The sequence below is a fragment of the Panthera pardus genome, unplaced genomic scaffold (genome assembly GCF_024362965.1).
Source record: "Panthera pardus isolate Hobbes unplaced genomic scaffold, ASM2436296v1 HiC_scaffold_15, whole genome shotgun sequence".
NCBI lineage: Eukaryota > Metazoa > Chordata > Mammalia > Carnivora > Felidae > Panthera > Panthera pardus.
In genome coordinates, this window is record NW_026526710.1 from 21,211,282 (window position 1) to 21,231,786 (window position 20,505).

At 49.1% G+C, this 20,505-nt stretch overlaps 1 protein-coding gene across 9 annotated transcripts in view; it reads right to left on the reverse strand.

Moving 5' to 3' along the window:
• SGSM1 (small G protein signaling modulator 1) overlaps window positions 1-20,505 on the reverse strand; it is a 102,067-nt gene that overhangs the window by 61,911 nt on the left and 19,651 nt on the right. For 6 of the 9 annotated variants that reach the window (XR_008422180.1, XM_053902235.1, XM_053902238.1 and 3 more), the window contains exons 3-6: window positions 8,368-8,443; window positions 5,041-5,203; window positions 3,335-3,487; window positions 27-94 (exon numbers count right to left, since the gene is read on the reverse strand). Coding sequence is in view for 8 of the 9 variants with exons in the window: in XM_053902235.1 (XP_053758210.1) it covers window positions 27-94; window positions 3,335-3,487; window positions 5,041-5,203; window positions 8,368-8,443 (460 nt within the window). In the remaining variant the exon portion in view is untranslated. Of the gene's footprint in view, window positions 1-26; window positions 95-2,352; window positions 2,449-3,334; window positions 4,551-5,040; window positions 5,204-8,367; window positions 8,444-20,505 lie in introns of those variants that run through there. The other 3 variants (XM_019426483.2, XM_019426480.2, XM_053902239.1) reach the window with 2 other exon arrangements.

Here is a 20,505-nt window from a genome sequence, read left to right on the forward strand (position 1 = left end):
GAAGCTCAGAGCCCTGGACCACTTACCCAACAAAGACGCAAGGATGGGGCCATCTACCGGGTCCATCAGGAGGGCTTCCTTCTCATAGTATTTACTAGTAAGAGAAAAGGACAGGCAGGTCTGGATGGTAACCAGCAGAGGGCGCACAATTGACACTGACCTGATGCTTAAGAGCAGACTGAGTTCAGCCTCCCTCTTGTTACCCAGTTAACGCTGTAAGCCTCAAATGTCCCATCTGTAAAATGGGGGTAATAAAAACATATATCCTAGGGCCGTCAGAAGGACTTTAGAGGGGCACCTGCATGGTTCGGTTAAGTGTCTGACTCTTGATCTCAGCTCAGGTCTTGATCTCAGGGTCGTGAGTTCACACCTCACGTTGAGCTCCATGCTGGGTGTGAAGCTTACTTAAATTTAAAAAAAAGAAAAAGGGACTTTTGAAAGAGACAACAGATGTGGGCACTTAGTACCATGCTTGGCACTAACTGCTTAATACATGGCTGTGATACAGCCTTAATGAGAGTAACGGGAATAGTAATTAGAAGGCTGCTTCTGGCTGCTTCTATCAGCTTCTATCACATCTTCCATTTCAGGCGCCAAGTGGCTTGGGAGCTCAGATGATGTCAGCTCTTCTAATATTATTGAGGCAATAAAAGGCTTTTTAGCTGTGGCGTGTACGGAAAAGCTTTATTAACAGGACTTCCTGCGTGGATAACTGTGGATGACGCTGGCCTGACGTGCTCGCAAGCGCCCCCTGGCTTCTGGCTCTTCAAAATAACTTGTCATATGGGCAAGACAATGTTTGTGCTGAGTGTTTTTGGGTTTTGCTTCTTTGTTTGAGTTGTTGTGTAGTGCCTCCTAATTCTCTGCAAACTCCTACAAGCTAGGAACCGAATTTTAGAGTTGGAAAGGACCTTGTTCTACCTTCCCAAGGGATGTCAGGCTCAGAGAGGGTAAGTGACTTCTTGGAGGCCACAGAGCAGGTGGATACAAGCTATACCCAGCCAGCTTGGGTGTTCCCATCCTACAGCAGGGGTCGAAGAACACAGGATCTGCAGCGAGGCAGACTGAGTGGGAGCCCAGGTCAGCCACTCCCACTCTCACTGTGTGTCCCTGGGCATGTGACGACTACCCTCTCTGAGCTTTAGTGTCCTCAGCTATAAAATGACAAGAATGACAGAACTCACCTGCCCAGGTTGTTGGGAGGATTAAATATTGACCTGCTTTTACAGCAACAGCACAGACTCTGACACCAGGGAGTTCTTGCTAAGGGGTGGCAACATCACTGTAATTTGACCCCAGAGGAATCTTCTATCCACCAGGATATTGGCTGAAGCCGAACGGACATGCTCTGTGCATCCTCAGCAGCAAGTTTATCCATTTTGGTGTCAGATCTGAAGGTAAAACTTCAAGGCACTTTCCACTCTGCCACTCAGTCTCTATGCTGAAAACCAGCACCGTTGCATGATCATAAACCCTGGAAATAGTACCTTAAAAACTAGCAGGGGGGACTGGGGGCAAGATGTGACCATCGAGGGTAGCTCGAGGGAGCTTCTTTGGGGTGGTAGGTTTCATTGGAACAGTTCTATGTTGTGACTGTGGTGTTGGTTATACAGAATTACAGACTGTATTTATATTATGAGTATAATACATATACATATGTAATTTTTATCAAATAGTTAAATAATATATATTTAATTAAATAATACATATATGTATTTATACTGAATTTAACTATGCTAAAATTCCATAGAACTAGACAGAAAAAAATGAGTGTACATAAAGACTAGTGAAATCCAAATAAAGCATGTAGTTTAGTTAACAGTATTGTACCAATGTCAATTTCCTGTTTTGGTATTTGTACTATGGTTATGTAGGATGTGATCACTGAGGGCAGGCGAGAACTCTTTGCGCTAATGTTACAACTTCTATGTGAATCAAAAAAATAAAAAGTTTAGACAAAAAAAAAATAAAGAGATAGTTTGGCATTGCTGCTCAAATAAATTACTCATTCCTTCTACCGACTCATTCAGCAGAAAACACAAGGTCATATGCCAAAGGCAAGAGCTCCGGAGGCCCGCACTCTGAGGGCACGGGGCAGAGACGTATCACATTTTACTAGAAGGTGAAGAGATTAATTGGACTCCAGGGCCTGGATTTCTTCCAATTTGTCTCCTGCCTCCTGGCTTTGCACCTGCTATTCCCTTGGCTGGGAACACTCTTTTCCCTACCCACTTCACCGGGTTAATGCCTACGTGCCCTTCAAACTGATGATTAACTGCCATGTCTTCTAGGATTCTTTTCCTGACCACCCAGAGGAAGTTAAACACCACCCACCTGACTTGGAATACTCACCACATATTACCACAATTACTATTTTCCTGTTTTCCCTGCAACTATGTGAGGTTTGTGAGAGGAAGGACTCTGCTCTCTCCTTTCATATGTATTTTCCTAGCAAACAGGCAAAGAATAAAAGGTAATCATAATACCCACTGCATGTGAAGATGTGGTTAAACAGGCACTTTCATATACCGGGAGATGAGGAGATTCTCAGATATTTCCCTCATCGTGTTTTCTCCTTCCCACTCCCCCTGTCTATCTCTCTCTCCCCATCTGTCTATGGCTGGAAGGAGTGTTAGCCATGAAGGGTCTCAGGTTATACAAAAGCCCACATTCTTCACTGGCTCCTCTGTGCTCTTAGCATAATATCCAAGCTCTTAACATGACAGTTAAGACCAACGTATCTCCAACATCTCAGTTACTGCCTGGCACATGGTAGGTGCCCATTAAATATTTACTGGATGAATGAATGCATGGATGAATGCTTGCCAAGAGTACTCACAGTCTAAAACCTTTACACCAGGTTAATCTGAGCTAGAATAGAAAATGTAAAAAAAGTATCATACATTCCGAAAACACTGTGTACTCACTAACTCCCCTTCTCACCTCTTCTCCAGAATGGCAACAATCCCTGTCCCATTTATTAAAAGAGCAGCAGAGACACAGAGAAGCTACATGACTCTTCTAGGACCACAGTTAGCAAGTAGACTGTAGGCTTAATGCATGGGAGGAAAAAGATCCCTAAGATTGCAAGATCCTTGTTCCTCAGTCCAAATTTGAAGATCCTATATTATCAGGAAGTACCTGAATAGTCCCAGGTTCTAAGCTGAGCTCATTTAGAGGCAAACATCCAGAAGGCCTTTATCTAACTGCTTTCAAATCAAGTGCACGTCAACAGGAGAGAAAAGAAAGTTGCTTTGTGCCATAGGGTGCAGTTCCCAAAATGGCCAGAAGGTGGCGCCAGAGCACGCCACGGCGGCTGCTCTTTCTCACTCACCTGCTGTTTTCCACCAGGTAATGCACAATTTTGTCCAGGACCTTCTCAAACAAAGCAGTGCGGATCCACAGGTGCTTGATGGCAAGTGGGGACAGGCTGGGCAGCTTCGGCAGCTTCCGCACATTCTCCTGGAGGCCCTGAATCTGGTTTCGCCTTCAAGACCAGTACAGAAGGAGGAGGAATATTTGCAAAAAAGGAGATCCAACAGGACCAATGTGCAAACAGCAAAATGCCCAACCTCTCTAGGGAATGAAGGAACGGCAACTAAAACAACAACAAAAGCCCACGTTGCTCCTGGCAAGTGGGTGACATGTTGAAAAAATGAGAACACCCAGTGAGTGTGAAGATGCGATAAAACAGACACCTTCATATACTGTTGATGGGCAAGCCAGATTCTCATAGCGGTACTTCTCTTCATCTCTCTCTCTCATTCCCTCTATCCCCTTCCCTCTCTCATGAATGAGCGATTGCATGAATGAAATGAATGGCTCTCCCTTACCACCTGGCATGGGTATCTCTAATTCCTCCATGAGAAAGTCATTCCCGATATTACGGAAGGCCCATGGAAATCGCTCCCTTTCGGAAGTTATCAGCAAACACTTGGGAATTTAGCATACGGACTGGAAGGCACCTTGAAGACCAAGTGGCTGAGGAGTCTGATTCCGAAAGGGAGCCGGTGACGCTAAGTCCACAGCCTTGCCCGTCCCACAGTTCTGGCCAGCAGCTCTGGGCCGGCACAGCCTGCAAGGGAGGGAAAGGACCATCTCCCACCCGCTGAGGTGGAGTGATCACCCACGGCACACACAGCATGTGCGCCTCTCTCTCCCTTCTCTTGCCCGTCACACACACGGCGAATCAATCCACACATTCTTTCCCGGGAAGCCCAATCACGGCTCCGGGATCTTTCACAACAAGGTCCTGTGGGCGGCTGCTAGCACCAACGGAAGCTGAAACCTCTTTGCCAGCCCTGACCAGGCTCCAGACCGCGGCTCTGGCGTAGAGTCAAACTGTGCGGTCAGGACTCTGGTGGGAGGTTCTCGCGTACATGCCCTCAGGCCCTGAGCCCTCCCCCCAGGAAATCAGCCCTCCAGCCGTGTGAGTGAAGTCACCGTCCCCCTTGTTGTCTCAGTGTCAGTATCTGGTCCATGCAGATGGAGACCACAGTAGTTTCATTAAACTTGGTCTTCCTGCATGTGGAATGGGTTTGGCTAACAGCAGACACTCATTCAACAATCATTTCTTGAGCATTTTACCAGGTGCTGGGCACTGTCCAGACACTGGGGACAAAATGGGGAATAACAGATTTTAGTGGCCTGTTTTCGTGGAGTTCAGAGCCAAGGAGGAGAGATAGACAACAATCAAGTAAAAAGTACACAAAGGAATGAATAATTAGAGGTGATGATAACCACAGGAGAGAAATACACAGAGTGATATGTAAGAGAAATGGGGTGAGGGTTGGAGTTTATCCTTAACTGGGGGAAAGCCTGAATGATGACAAGGCACCAGCCCTGGAAGATGAGGCGTGTGAACCGGGTGGTAAGTAGAGCATGTGCAAAGGCCCCGGGGTAGGAGAGTCTGGCGGGTTTGAGGAGCGAAAGCAGAGTGCAGACAGTGCCAGGAGGTGCGGGTTCTGGCAGAGCTCAGGGAGGAGCCTGGACTGTCCCCTGCGGGAACGCTCCAGCCCATACCCCATGCTCCGCACTCACGCGCTCTCCATCAGCTGTTCCAGGTCCTGCACCTTGCGGCTCAGCTCTTCGGCCGGTGGGAAGTTCTTGCCCACTTTCATGAAGAGAGCTGCAATCTTGTTGCTGCGCAGAAAGCCAGCCGCCCGCCGCCGCAGCCCATGCAGGACGCAGGCCTCTACAGCCGCTGCAGGGACACAATGGTCAGCAGGCCCTGCCCTACCCGTGCTCCCCAGCACCCAGCCCAGCTCAGGTCTTCAGCCACACAGAGGCGCCTTGGAGAGCGGGGCGCCCCAGAATCGCGAAATCCACGAAAGCATCAAAGGAAAATCACGTACGTCTCTCTGCCTTCCACTCCCTCAAAAGGGAGCAGGAGAGCTTAGCAGTTAACCTGTGTTTGCTGCCCGAGGTCAGACTGTGTTCATATCCTCTCCCAGACACTAACCAGCTGCGTGACCTTGGGCAATGACTTCCTCTCTCTGTGTCTCAGTATCCTCATCTGTGAAATGGGGATAGTACGAACAGGCATCTGACATGGTTGCAGCAAGCGAGGTGGGGAAAATGCATGGCAAGCGCTTCACATAGTTGGGCACAGAGTGAGCGCTTTAGGGATGTTAGCTATTACTCCTGTCAGTGAGGGAGGGGAGGCTGACCACAGGACTGGTGGGCTTTATCTGGGCTGAAGAATCACATGATCGTCACCACTATTGTGATTCCAGGAACAGCTAACATTATGGATGCCATTCCATCTCTGCCACAGCCAAGGAAGAAAGGAACGCCATCTCCATTTCTCAGATGTGGAAACTGAGGCCCTAAGAGGGGAACTGAATTGCCCAGGGCCACCCAGACGAGCTGGGATCCAAACCCAGGTCTGAGCCCAAAGTGTGCTCACAACACTTGTGCCGCCACAACGGATCTGAAGAGAGAGGACTGTCATCATCTTCCCATGTCTGTGTTTCCCCTGGACACCCCGCCCAGCCCTGCTCAGAGCAGGAGACCTGGGCAGTAGCCTGGGCTCTATCACTAACTTGCTATGTGACCTCAGGCAAATCGCTTTCCCTCTCTGGGCCTTAGTGTCTTCCCCCCACCCCCCTCCCCCCGGGAAACAGTCCCTGTGCAGGCCATTCTGATGGCCCCAGTCTTATTTCTGGTACTTTCAGCAGCACTTTATTGAGTATTTTCTTATCTTCTGTCTTACACAGCAGACTGGGAGGGAGCTCACTCTGGTATATCATAGGAGCATAATCGATGTTGATGGAAAAACTAAGCATATTATAAGAGCTACTCCTTATTGGGTATCTGCTGGGTGTGAGACCAGTGTTAAGGTTTACCTTACCTAATCCTTGTGGAAAAAACCCAAGAAGTGAGCGTTCTAGTTACTGTGACTCCACAGAAGGAATACTCCAGCAGTCTGAGGGTTAAGAGCCTGGCCAAGGTTATGTTGCACACAAGGAGAAATACTGAGAGGTTTGGTGCAATTGCTTGTCTTGGTTTATTTTTGTTGGCAATTATTTGACTTTTTTCAAAACGTTATGATTATAGTTTTTCTTTTAAGGACGGTCCACGCCCAACGTGGGGCTTGAACTCACAACGTTGAGCTCCAGAGTCACGTGCTCTACTGAATGAGCCAGCCAGGTGCCCCAGCGATTACTTGGCTTTGAACGGATGCCCACCCTATTGCCTAATCTGCCCATGGGTTTAATATATTCTGGGTGAGCCTCTCTGAAATATCTTCATTTTTGCTTGCACACACTACACTTTTGTTTAGACTGCAATAAGTTAATTAACTGTTCAAGCACTGGAGACATGCCTCGAGTCTTTCTGACAATGGCTCGTAAGGCACAATGGAGCAGAGACACCACAGGGAGCCCCTGCAGGCCTCACCCTGCAGTAACATCACCCTTCCTCCCTCATCCAAACACTGGGGTTGGAGTTAGAGAATCATGATTTTTATCCCGTTCTATTCCTCTAAATCTTCAACAGGTGAGCATGGTCGCACACTCTGAAGTATGCCTACTATTTTCTTTGCAAATAAAGATGTCCAGGATAAAAAAAAAATTAGCATATATACATTCTCATGTTAACATTTATGCGTATATACACGTACATATGCAGACTTATATATATATATATATACACCTATATATACACATACAAGTATATAAACACACACACACACACATATATATGTAATTTAAATAAACATATCTCACTTTAAAAAGAAATTTGGGGGCGCCTGGGTGGCTCAGTCGGTTAAGCGTCCGACTTCGGCTCAGGTCATGATCTCATGGTTCATGGGTTCGGGGCCCGCATCAGACTCTGTGCTCACAGCGTAGAGCCTGCTTGAGATTCTCTCTGTCTCTCTTCCTCTCTCTCTGCCCTCTCTCTGCCCACACATTCTCTCTCCAAATAAACTTAATTTTCTTTCTTTTTTTTTTTTTTTTTTTGCCAAGGTCACCCAACAAACAAATGGCAGAGGAGGGATTTGAACCCAGGTCTGCCTGGCTGCAAAGGGGCTAAACTGATAGCAGTGGGCTCCCAGGTCACAGCATGTGCTCCCATGGGTAGTGCCTCCAGCCATCTGGATGAAGCTGAGGGCCGACCAGGTCTCCTCACTCTGGCCTCTCCTCGGAGCCAAGAGAGTGAGAGGGGAGATACAGCACGTCCTCCATTGCGAGACACTCCAGTCATGGAATGAAAAGGTTTTCAGGCAGAAAGAAACATTCCTGCTTATACATACACATGGATTAGAAGCTGAACCCTGACTGTGGGGACACGTAAAACATGTGTCTGTAGCCATTGTGGAAGGACAGTTAAGAACCTGGCAGCACGGTTATTTATTTCTGGAATCTTGTGAGCACAGCTGGTTCAAGGATACAAGTTAAGCTCCGAGCCCTAGGCCTGCCTCCTCTGCTGAGCCAGCTGGACATGATCCCTTAGGATGGATCAATGGCTCCCGATTCTCTATGTCTTTAAAGCCCATCCATCCTCCCCCTTCATTTGGCAACAGCCACAGGCAGGGTGAGGAAAGGGTGCAGAGTCTGTCGTCAGATGCGAGACCAACGTCACTAGGGGGATGGGTAGCCGTGAACTGAGCCCACACGAGGGGAAGGCAGTCCCTCCAGCGTCAGCAGTGACTAGCTCTTGCTGGGTACACAGGCCATTCTTCCTTTCTTCTCTCGACTTCTCCGTGGTTCCAAATTCCCTCACAGAGACCCCCGGGAATCCAAAAATAACTTCAGAGTCACAAAGTCAAAACACAGTGTGAGAATCCTTGCACAAAGACACCACTCCCCCAAGGCAGCCCACAGAGAAAAAAGCCCCTTTCCAGGTCAGGGTCCACGGACTCACCACAGAAGGAGATGATGTGGCTGCTGTCCTCGTGGACGAACTTCCGTGTGACTGCCTCCTCCATGATCTGCTTCACCTGCAAGGGCAGAGGCAGTTGGACGGGGAGACCCAAACGCGACCCAGGGTGCGGTCATCCCCAAGGGCCGTGTCGTCCTTCCTGGCCCTCTGAGGCCATCTGGGGTGCTTTGATAACTTCTCTCCTTCCATGCCCTCCTCATGGCGCCTTCTGTAAGTCTGAGGCCTGGGGCCTGTGAGAGCATCATGTTTTACTGAATTATTTCTTCAGGCCCTCTGCCTGGCTGGTTCTTCTCAGGTGTCACACGAAATGTCATCTTCCTTGAGCCCCTTATCTGACACAGCCCTCCCCTGACACCACTCACACCTCGTTACAGTCCCTTCTGGGTACATATGCTATTCCTGTCCTGTTTACTTGCTTACTATTACCTTCTTCTAAGATATAAATTCCCTGAGGTCAGGGCCTCACCTATCTTGTTCACTTCTGTATCCATGGAGACCAAAACAGTGCCTGGCACATAGCAGGTGCTCAATAAATATTTTTGGAAGCAGGGAAAGAAAGAAAGAAAGAAAGAAAGAAAGAAAGAAAGAAAGAAAGGGAGGGAGGGAGGAAGGAAGAAGGAAAAAAAGAAAGAAAGAAAGAAAGAAAGAAAGAAAGAAAGAAAAAGAAGGAAGGAAGGAAGGAAGGAAGGAAGGAAGGAAGGAAGGAAGGAAGGGGAAACAAGTATATAAAAGAATCGGGAAGGTATAGTGATAAATCAGGCCTGGAATCTAGCAGCTCTGAGTTCCAATCCCTGCTCAGGCACCTACCAGTTGGGTCTGTGATCTCAATTTGGGAAACCGAGGCTCAGCAAAGTGAAGCAAACTTGCCCAGAGAAGTAAAGCTGGCCCAGAGCAGACACCAAATTCCAGGCTGTCTGACTCCCTGGGGGTGTGTTTTCCTATTATCCTCACACGCTCAACAAATCTTTTTTGAGCGCCCCTGATGCACCAGGAGTGAGGGACACAGTGCTGAAAGGGCAGCTGTGCCTCTGCTCACAGAGATGACTCTCCAGTGGCCCGAACACCCTTCTGCTTTGCTGGATTCTGGCCCCCAGTCTGCCCAGCGTCACCATGGGGCTTTAGCCATGCATTTCTCCTCTCTAGAGGCTCAGTTTCCCCACCTTGAGGTTGAGGAGGCCAAGAGAGATGACCTCAAAGGCCGGTCCCAGCTCTGCATCGCCAGGGCTGCGACATGGGGTAACAGGAGCAGTTCTGAATCCAACCCCCTCCATGAGCAGCCGCTCCCTTCCTGGCTGCCCCGTGGCCTACTCGGCCTCAGCCAGGCCAGCTCAGCAGTGCACCCACCGGAGAGCGATCGCAGGCTCTCCATGCCCCTCTCCCCTTCCTTGCAGTTGCCTCCTGGAGGGGAAAACAGAACTCAGAGCATCCTGGCCATGCCCTGCAGTGTCTGCCCCACACAACCGAGTCAGCACTCACCCCGTGAACAGCGCTGACCTCTGAGCTAAGTGAGCTCTAAGCTGGGCTTCGCCAGCAGCATTTCCAAGTCTGAAAACTACCTAGCCAGACCCCTGGAATCAGCCCTGTTTACAGGTGTGGAAACTTGAGGGTCGGGAGGCAAACTGGCCTACTGAAGGCCACAAAGCTAGGAAGCCATGGCTGGACTTTTGGCTTAGGACTTATTTTTCCCCCCATCTCAGCTCCAGCTGCCATATCCTGGCCACTGTGGCTACTGATTGTGTTTCCACAGTCAAATCACATCACCTCTCTGAACCTTAGTTTTCTCACTGGGTGAAGGGCGTATAGGAACAGCACCTGCCTCATGGGGCTGCAGGAAGACTGAACAAGGTAATGCACACCATGTGTGAGCACAGAGCCTGGCACACAGGGTGCCTGCAGTGTTACTTGCCTAAAACCTCACCTGGTCTCTCTATTCTGGCTGACACAGTAACCTGTTCAGGAGAATAAAATTCCCCTACTTCCAGCGTCCCCACAGTGGCTGCTCTCGAACACCCATCAAATTGATAAGCACAGAGCCTGACGCGGGGCTTGAACCCACGACTGTGAGATCATGACCTGAACCTTAAGACACTCTTTTTTTTTTTTTTTAAACGCTTATATATTTTTGGAGAGACAGAGCATGAGTGGGGGAGGGACAGGGAAAGAGGGAGGCACAGAATCTGAAGCAGGTTCCAGGCTCCAAGCTGTCAGCACAAAGCCCAATGTGGGGCTCGAACTCACGAACCGTGAGATCATGACGTGAGCCGAAGTCAGTCCCTCGACTGACTGAGCCACCCAGGTGCCCCCATAAGAGACTCTTATATTCAGAGAACAAACTGAAGGTTGCTGGAGGGGAGGTGGGTGGGGGGATGGGCTAAATGGGTGATGGGCATTAAGGAGGGCGCTTGTTGGGATGAGCACTGGGTGTTGTATGTAAGCCAGTTTGGCAATAAATTATATTTAAAAAAAAAAAGAGAGAGACACTCAACTGACTGAGCCACCCAGGTGCCCCAAACCATACACAGCCTCCAACAACCAACGGGTCAAAGAAGAAATCACAAGAGAAATCAGCAAGTATCTTGAGACAAATGGAAAGGAAAAGGCAACGTATCAAAATCCAGGGGATGTAAAGAAAGCAGGGTACAAGGGGCATTTACAGCTGGAAGTGCTTATGTTCAAACAACAAGGAAGGTCTCCAATCAGCAGTCTAACTTGACACCTCGAGGAACTACAGAGGAACAAACAAAACCCAAAGCTAGCAGAAGGAAAGTCATCGCAATGTCACAGCAGAGATAAACAAAAGAAAGAGAAGAAATACAAGGGTAGGTTTTAACAAAACCAAGAGTTGAGTCTTCCAAAAGATCAGCAGAATTGACAAACCTTTAAGCCAGACTGACTAAGAGCAAAAAATAAAAGAGAGAGAGAGAGAAAGAAAGACTCGACAAAAATCAGAATTAACACCAATCCTCCTCAAATTCTTCTAAAATAATAATAATAATGGAAGAGGAGGGAATACTTGCGTTGCATGAGGCCGACATTACCTTGGAAAGCAAAGCCAAGCAAGTCATGACACGAACACTGGAGACCAATGTCTCCAAAGAGTGACTCCGTCAGAAGGCTCAACAAAACACTGGCAAACAGAATTCGGCAGGATCCGGAGAGCTCCACAAGCGCCATGACCAAGTAGGATTTACTGCTAAGATGCAGCGAGGGTTCAAGGCACAAAAACTGACCAACGCAAGACACCAGTATTAACATAACGAAGAGAAAAGTACCACATGGACATCGCGGCTGATACAGAAAAAGAATGTGGCAAAATTCAACACCCGTTCATCATAAAAACTCTCACCAAACTAGGAACAGGAAGAAACTACCGGTCACGTATGAAAGCCATGTATGAAAAACCCAGAGTTACCATCCCATGTGATGGTGGAAGACTGAAAGTTTTTCCTTCAAAGTCAAGAGCAAGACAAAGACACCTCTGCTCGCCTCTTTTACTTCACGTAGCATTGGAAGCTCTAGCCAGATGAATTAGGACAAGGAAAAGAAACCAAAGGTATGCAAATCAGAAAGAAAGAAGTAAAATGATCTCAGTTGATCTTATGCCCGGAAAACCCCAGAAACTCCACAAGAAAACTGTTAGCAGCCATAAATAAATTCAGCAATGTTGCAGGATACAAAACCCAAACGTGATAATTAGCTGTATTTCTAAACACTACCGATGAACAATCCTAAAACAAAATGTTAAATATTCTGTTTACAATAGCATTAAAAACAGGGGTGCCCGGGTGGCTCAGTCAGTTAAGCGTCCAACTTCAGTGGAGGTCGTGAGCTCGCGGTTTCTGAGTTCGAGCCCCATGTCAGGCTCTGTGCTGATAGTACGGAGCCTGCTTGGGATTCTCTCTCTCTGCCCCTCCCCTGCTCATGCTCTCTCTCTGTCTCAAAAATAAGGAAACACTAAAAAAAAAAAAAAAAAAAAGTAGCATCCAAAAGAATAAAATACTTAGGGATAAACTTAACCAAGGAGGTGAAAGACCTGTATATTGAAAGCTACAGTAAACCTGCTGAGAGAACTTTATTATTATTATTATTGTTGTTGTTGTTGTTATTTTTAATGTTTATTCACTTTTGAAGGAGAAAGAGACAAAGCATGAGCAGGGGAGGGGCACAGAGAGAGAGGCAGGCTCCAGGCTCTGGACTGTCAGCACAGAGCCCGATGCAGGGCTTGAACCCACAAGCTGTGAGATCACGACCTGAGCCGAAGTTGGATGCACAACCGACTAAGCCACCCAGGAACCCCGAGAGAACTTTTTAAAGATGCAAATAAATGGAAAGGCTTCCCATGTGTTCAGAGATTGAAAGACTTAATATTGTTGTCAATAAAACCCAAAGCAATCTACGTGTAATCGCCATCAAAATCCCAATGGCATTTTGTTGATGTTGTTTTGGCGTGGTGTTTTTGTTTTTTGTTTTTGGTTTTGGGTTTTTTTTTGCAGAAAAAGGAAAATCTATCCTAAAAGTCATAAGGACTCCCATGAATAGGCAAAGCAATCTTGAAAAGGAAGAACAAAGCTAGAAGTTTGGCATTTCCTGACTTCAAACTTCATTATAAAACTATGGTAATAAAAATACTAGCATAGTTTGAGGTACCAGCATAAATACAAGTGGTGAAGAACAGAGAGCCCAGAAATAAACCCTCACGTCTATCAGTACGTATGAAACGATTTTGACAAAGATGCCAAGACCATTCAGTGTTGAGGGGGGAGCAGTCTCCTACAAATGCTCTTGAGAAAACTGGATGTCCCCATGGAAAAGAATGAAGTGAGACCCTCACCTGTACCATACACAAAAATCAACTCAATTTGGATCAAAGGCCTAAATACCAGAGCGAACACTACAGAATTCCTCAAAGAAAGCATAGCAGAGAAGCGCCATGATTTGGCAACGATTTCTTGGCTGTGACACCAAAAGCAGAGCAGGCAAAAGTAACATGAAATAAACTGGACCACGTCAAAGTAAACAAACAAACTTCCGTACATCAAAGGACACAATAAACAGAGTGAAAAGGCAACACCCATGGAATGGGTGAAAATACCTGCAAATCGTGTATCTGATAAGGAGCTAATGTCTAGACTGTATGATGCGTTCCTACAACTCAACAACAAAAAACAACCTGATTCCCAAATGGGCAAAGGACCTGGACAGACACGTCTCCAGAGAAGATAAACAGACGGTCAAGAAGCACACGCAAAGATGCTCAACATCATTCATCATCAGGGAAGTGCAAATCAAAACCGTGATGAGATACTGACTGCCTCACACCTATTAGGATGGCTCCTATTGAAAAATGGAAAATAACAAGTGTGAGTGCACATATGGAGAAATCGGAACTCTCCTGCATTGCTGATGGGCACGTAGAATCGTGCGGTTCCTAAGGAAAAGAGGATGGCAGGTCCTCAAAAAATTAAACAGAAAATCAGCATCTGATCCAGCAGTTCTCTTCTGGGTATATACCCCAAAGGACTGAAAGCAGAGTGTTGAAGAGAGATTTGCACACCCGTGTTCACGGCAGCACTATCCACAAGAGCCAAGGGCAGAAACAACCCAAGTGTCCATTGATGGACAAATGGATAAACAAAATGTAGCAGACACATTCAAGGGAATATAACTCAGCCTTAAAAGGGAGGAAGTTCTGGGGCACCTGGGTGGCTCAGTTGGTTGAGTGTCCGACCCTGGATCTTGGCTTGGGGCGTGGTCTCATGGTTTGTGGGATAGAGCCCTGTGTCGGGCTCTGCACTGATGGTGTGGAGCCTGCTTAGGATTCTCTCTCTCTCTCTCTCTCTCTCTCTCTCTCTCTCTCTCTCTCTCCCTCTCTCTCTCTCTCCCTCTGCCTGTCCATCCTTCTCTCTCTCTCAAAATATACACATAAAGTTAAAAAAGAAAAAAAAAAAAAGGAAGGGAATTCTGACACCTGCCACTACATGCGTGAACCTTGAACACGTCACGCTAAGTGAAATAAGCCAGTCACAAAGAGACAAAATACTTATAAGCAGTGCCTAGAGGAGGCAAGTTCATAGAGACAGAAAACAGAATGGTGGTTGCCAGGGGCTGGGGGGAGGAGAGAAAGGGAAATTATTACTTAGCGGGTACAGAGCTGTAGTTTTGTGAGACGAAGAGAGACTGACCACACAACAATGTGAATTACTCAGCACTACCAAACTTAAAAATGATGAAGGCAAAATTTTATGTTATGTATTTTACCACAATTTTTACAAGTGTGGATACTATGTGTTAATATAATGTAAATAAATATTTTGCAGTTGACTTTTTTTTAATTTTGTTTATTTTTGAGAGAGAGAGAGAGAGAGAGAGAGAGAGAGAGAGAGAAAGGGTCAGAGAGGGGGAAGCAGGCTCCAGGCTCCATGCTGCCCGCACAGCAAGGTGGAGGCTATCAGCAGGTAGAATGGAGAGAATAAGTCCCGAGAGTGTGGCACTTTGTGAAGTTCTCTCCTGCCTGCCTTGCCCCATGGGATCATCCCAACAATTCAGGGTAATAGTCTCCCCATTTACAGAGGGGGAAAACTGAGGCTCTGAGGAGGACACTCCTTGCAATGGACTGAATGTTTCAGTTCCCCCCAAATTCCTATGTTGAAATTCTAATCCCCAGTGTGATGGGGGTATTACGAGGCGGGGCCTGTGGGAGGTGATGAGGTCATGGGTAGGATTGGTGACCTCATGAAAGAGACCCTGGAGAGCTCCCTTCCCTCTTCTGTCATGTGAGGACATAGAGAGAAGACAGCTGTCTGTGAACCAGGAAGCGGGTTCTCAGCAGACACTGTTGTTCTCAGCACAACAAGGAAGTTCCAGGGGTGAACCTGGTACCTAGAACTATAGACAGAGAAGCACAAAAACAAGGGTCTGCAAACCGTTTCTGTAGAGATCTACGGAGTAAGCATTCTTGGCTTTGCTGGCCATCTGGTCTCTGTCTCAAGTATTTAACTTCACCCTTGGATCCGGAGAGCAGCCGTATGCCAATGAATGAGCGTGGCTGTGTTCCAATAAAACTTTATTTACAAAACCAAGTGGAGAGACGGGTTTGTCCTTTGGGCAACAGTTTGCTGACTGCGAAATAATAAAAAAACATATACCTGTTGGTTTTGGCCCCCAGTTCCCCGCACAGAGCTCCTAAAACCCTGGTAATTTCCTAAGTGATCACAGCGCTAGGGGCATCTTCTAGTCTACCATTTGAACTTGACCTCAGTTCCTGACACACAATTTCTAAATCCCTTGGACTCTCCTGGGTGACAGGAATGTGCTTTGTTCTAATGAGGTGATGCCTGGCGGGCGCCTGGATCGCTTCGGGATGGGGACTGGTCACCAGAAAGACCAAGCTATGATGAGAAGCTTGGAACTTTCAGCGCCATGCCTCATTCTCGCGGACGGGGACAGGGAGGCAGACTGAGTTCACTCTTCACCATGTCTGTGTTAATGAAGCCTCCATAAAAATCCCCAAGTATGAGGCTTGGAGAGCAGGCTGCCGAACATGGAGGTGATGGAAGGGTGTCACAAGACGACACGGAGGCTCTGCGCCCTTCCCCCAGACCTTGCCCTACGCACCTCTTCCATCTGGATGTTCATCTGCGTCCTGTATCGTACCTTTTTTGTCATGAACTGGTGAACCTAAGTGTTTCCCTGACTCCTATGAGCAAATGATCAAACCTAGGGAGGGGGCTAGGGGAACCCCAGTATGTGGCTATCAAGAAGTACAGGGGGTGGGGCGGCTGGGTGGCTCAGTCGGTTAAGCGTCCGACTTTAGCTCAGGTCATGATCTTGCAGTTCGTGAGCCACATTGGGTTCTGTGCTGACAGCTGAGCGCCTGGAGCCTGCTCTGGATTCTGTGTCTCCCTCTCTCTCTGCCCCTCCCCATATTTGTGCACACGCGCTCTCTGTCTCTCTCAAAAATAAATAGATAAACAAAACCAACAAAGAAGTACAGGTGACAATCTGAGACTTGCACCTCAAGTGGGAGACAGTCTTGCAGGACTGGGGCCCCTAACCTGTGGGACCTGACACTGACTCCAGGCAGCTAGCGTCAGAATTCGGTTAAGGGGCGGCCACCCGGCTGGCGTCAGAGAACTGCCTGAGGTGTAGCAAACCCACACACCTCTGGTGTCTGCGGTATCGTCCAGGAAGAGTGTGGGATCAAGGAGAAACACACAGGAGTGTGTTTCTCCAACTCATTGATCCTGCGTGAGAATGTCTGGTACCACTGGGCTGGCCCAGGCTGCCCGCCCTGGTGTCACACAAGGGGACAGCACGGGGGGGAGCGCTAACGCAGCTGACCACCCCACACACAGGGCCAGCCCCAGCTCTTCGAAGGGGCCAGCCCTCTCTCAGGCAGCTTGTAGCCCTCCTGCCAATGTCTGCCTGCCCCTCGGAGGGGGCCATCTGCCTGTCGCCTGCCAGAGTGACTGTGACGCAGGGGCCCTGCCGTCTGCCCGCATCCCCCCTCCCCCCCCCCCCCCCCCCCCCGTGGCTAGTGCAGTCACCGCCAGGACCCACCTGCTCCGTCCACAAAAGGTTGCTGGGATGGAAAATCCCTAAGCTCTAAGTTCTGGCTGTGCTACCAACCAGTAGGTGTGCTCAGGTTGGCACTGCCCTGAGGGGCCTCAGTTTACCCCTCTGGCCTCAAAGACCTACCCAACTCCCACTTTCCAGGATGCCTTCACCTCCCCAACTGTGATGGGCTGAACCGTGTCCCTGCCCTCCAATCACATGCTTAACCCCTAGGACCTCAGGATGTGATCTATTTGGAGCCAAGATCTTTACAGAGGTAATTATGTTACAATGAGGTCATGAGGGTGGGGCCTCATCTGGTGTGAATGGTGTCCTTATAAGAGGAAATTGGGACGCAGACCACTACAGAGGGAAGGCCACATGAAGACACGGGGAGAAGAGGGCCATCCACAAGGAACGCCGGGAACAGAGCCTTCCCTCGTGGCCCGCAGAAGCCAACCCTGCTGACATCATGACCTTGGACTTCCAGCCTCCAGCACTGTGAGAAAATACATTTCTGTTGTTTAAGCCACTCAGTGTGTGGTACCTTGTTATGGCGGCCAGGGCAGACTGATACTCCCACCATCCGTATCCTCACTATCCGTATCCCTCTGAATGAGCTCTTCTGTGCCAGCGAATGAATGAATGAATGAATGAATGAATGAGTGATGAATTAGTTCTAGGGTTACCTATGTTATTAACTCACTATACTCTCTCCACAGCTCTGTGAGGCTTGGTTCTATTTTTATTTAAAAAAAAAATTTTTTAAGTTTGTTTATTTTTGAGAGAGATACAGAGAGAAAACACAAGCAGGGGAGGGGCAGAGACAGAGGGGGACAGAGGATCTGAAACGGGCTCCATGCTGAGCGTAGTGGAGAGCCCGACGCAGGGCTTGAACCCACGAACCATGAGATCACGACCTGAACCGAGGTTGGACGCTTAACTCATTGAGCCGCCCAGGCACCCCATGGTTCTACTTTTATACCGATTTCTCACACCATGAGAATTAAGATCAGAGAGATTAAGCCACAAACCCGAGGTCACACAGTGAACAGGAGGCCGAAGCAGAGTGTCAACCCAGGCTCTTGATGCTATTCTAGAAGCTTCAGCCAATGGCTTGTCTTTGAAAATAATAATAATGCTCCAACTTGCTAAATGCACAGCACTGGGCTAAGCATACACGGTGTCATGGACTGGATGCTTGTGTCCCCAAAGATTCACATGCTGAAGCCCTACCCCAGCCCCCGTGTGATGGTATTTGCAGGTGGGGCCTTTGGGGGGAAATTAGGGTTGGATGAGGTCATGAAGGTGAGGCCCTCAGGATGGGATTGGGGTCCTTAAAAAAAGAGGAAGAGGAGAAGAGCACAGGGAAAAGGTCATCTACACGCCAGGAAGACAGCCCTCGCCAGGAACTGAATGGGCTAGCACCTTGGCCTTGGACTTCTCAGCCTCCAAACTGCAGAAATCAATGTCTGTTTAGGCCACTCCATCTGTGGTGTTCTGCTTTGGCTGCCTGAGCTGAGACATGGGGCCGGCCCCCCATAATCCTCACAACACAGTTCCCAGGTGGCCACCGCCACCCCACTTGACAGACAAGTTCAGAGGTATTGGTTACTACCTAGCCAAGGGCATCAGAAAATCCAAGGTCACCTTGCTGAGGTTTATATGCTGGTCAATCTGACTCCAAAGGGAGCCTCTACCCACCACACTCTGCCCCAGAAACAGGAGTCAGATGTACTCCCTGGGACTGCCGGCCTCAGGGACATGACAGAAGACACAATCCCTTCCTTTTCCTCTCCCTCTCTCCAGAAGGCCTGGAGGACTCTGTAATCACCACAAGTGGTGGATAACAGCACTGATGCGTTTATTCCACATCTCAGCACGAGCCAGGACAGGGTCTGGGGGACTTCTGCTTCTCCGTGTCACAGGATGGCTGGGCCCAACAAAACTAAGATTCGGAACTCAGCTGTAGGCAAAACCATGGGCAGGGGTCTTCGCTGGGGGTTCTGTGTACTTGAGGGATCCAAGAGGGTTTCTTGGCCGGGGGTCGAGGGGTCACAGGACTCAGGGATAGGGAAGGAAGGGCAGTGGCGGCCACGAGAAAGCCTCTGTCCCCTCCCTGGCTCCGTGGGCAGGTTCTGATGATGTGGCAGGTGCCACAATGTGCCACACAGACCGCTTCAGGACTGGAGGCTGCTAGGAGGGCTCCTGGAGAGCCCTCAGCTGCCAGTCCCATAAAGGACAGGGATCCCTTCAGCCCCAGGGAGAGCCTCCTCCAAGGTCTCACTGCTTCCCTGGAGGACACCATCCGGTGATGGGAACGTGTAGGCTGTGAAGGTCTGGCATCCTTGCCCCCAACTTGGGACAGTGTGAAGGGCCATCCCAGCAAGCTGGCAACTCCCCACGGGGCTTCCATGAAAGCCTCGTGACCCATCTTCTCCCTTGGCCCACCGCCGCTCGCTTCACTTGGCTCCGCTGGGTGTTAATCCCAAAGGCACACCCTAATAAACCTGCATGCTGACCTCCATCTCGGCGACAGCTGCCACTTAGGGACCGCCAAGATACAGCATGGGTGCATCTGGGCGATAGTCAACAGGGACAAGTTGCAAACCATTCAAACACCGGTGAATTCAGCGGGACAAAGGCCCAGATACACGGGGTGCACAGAGCAGCAGGGATGGAGTCTGACAGTCCTGCCCTGGAAGACCTTTCGGTCCAAAGAGCCAAAAGGTAGGACAAGCTAGGACAGGTACAGGGCAAGCATGGTGCTGACGCAGGGCCCAGCAGCCCCAGCACCAGCACCAGAACCAGCTGAGAACCGGCTGGAGATACAGATACTCGGAAGCCACAGAGGCAGCAACTCTGGGGTGTTGATCAAGCTTTCCAAGCTACTCTCAGGCATGCTCACATTGCAGTGGGGGATTTCAGAGGAGACAGAAAACTAGCAGCCAAAGTCCTTAGGAAGACACTCAGCAGTCACGGCTCCTGTCTGGGGACCTTCCTCACACAGCCAGTCCCTTCTGGCCACCTCTCTTTGCTTCCCATATCAGACTGGGGCAGGCAACAGTTCCCGGCTCCCCACTATTACAACCGCGGGGTGCTGCACCCTTCTCCCCACCCACCCCACCCTGCCTTGGTCAATAGCACCCTTATTAAATTCATCTTCATGTGCTCAGTTTGGAGGAATCATCTGTTTCCTATTGTTACCCGGACTGTATACACATGTTGTCTCAAGTCCAAACCCCACAGAATGAAGGTTGTCTGTTTGTAGCTATGGACCCTGAAACCCAGACAGCGTAATCCCCAGGGAAGGCAGGCTCCTGGGATGGATCTGGGGCGGGGTGGGTAGTGGAGGTGGGGACACAGCACCAAGGGCGTAGTTCTCAGCCGGAGGGAGGGGTTCTCACAAGGGTTCTGTCTGCTGGCTCCCGACTTCCCCGGAACTTAATAATGCGCTGACAGCCTGAGGCCAGAAGAGGAAATTAAAAAGGCAGGGGGGGAAAGCCTCCCCCGGAAGATCAGTCCCTACAGCCTCACGGGAGAGGGCACTGTCTCACTGCAGGAAGA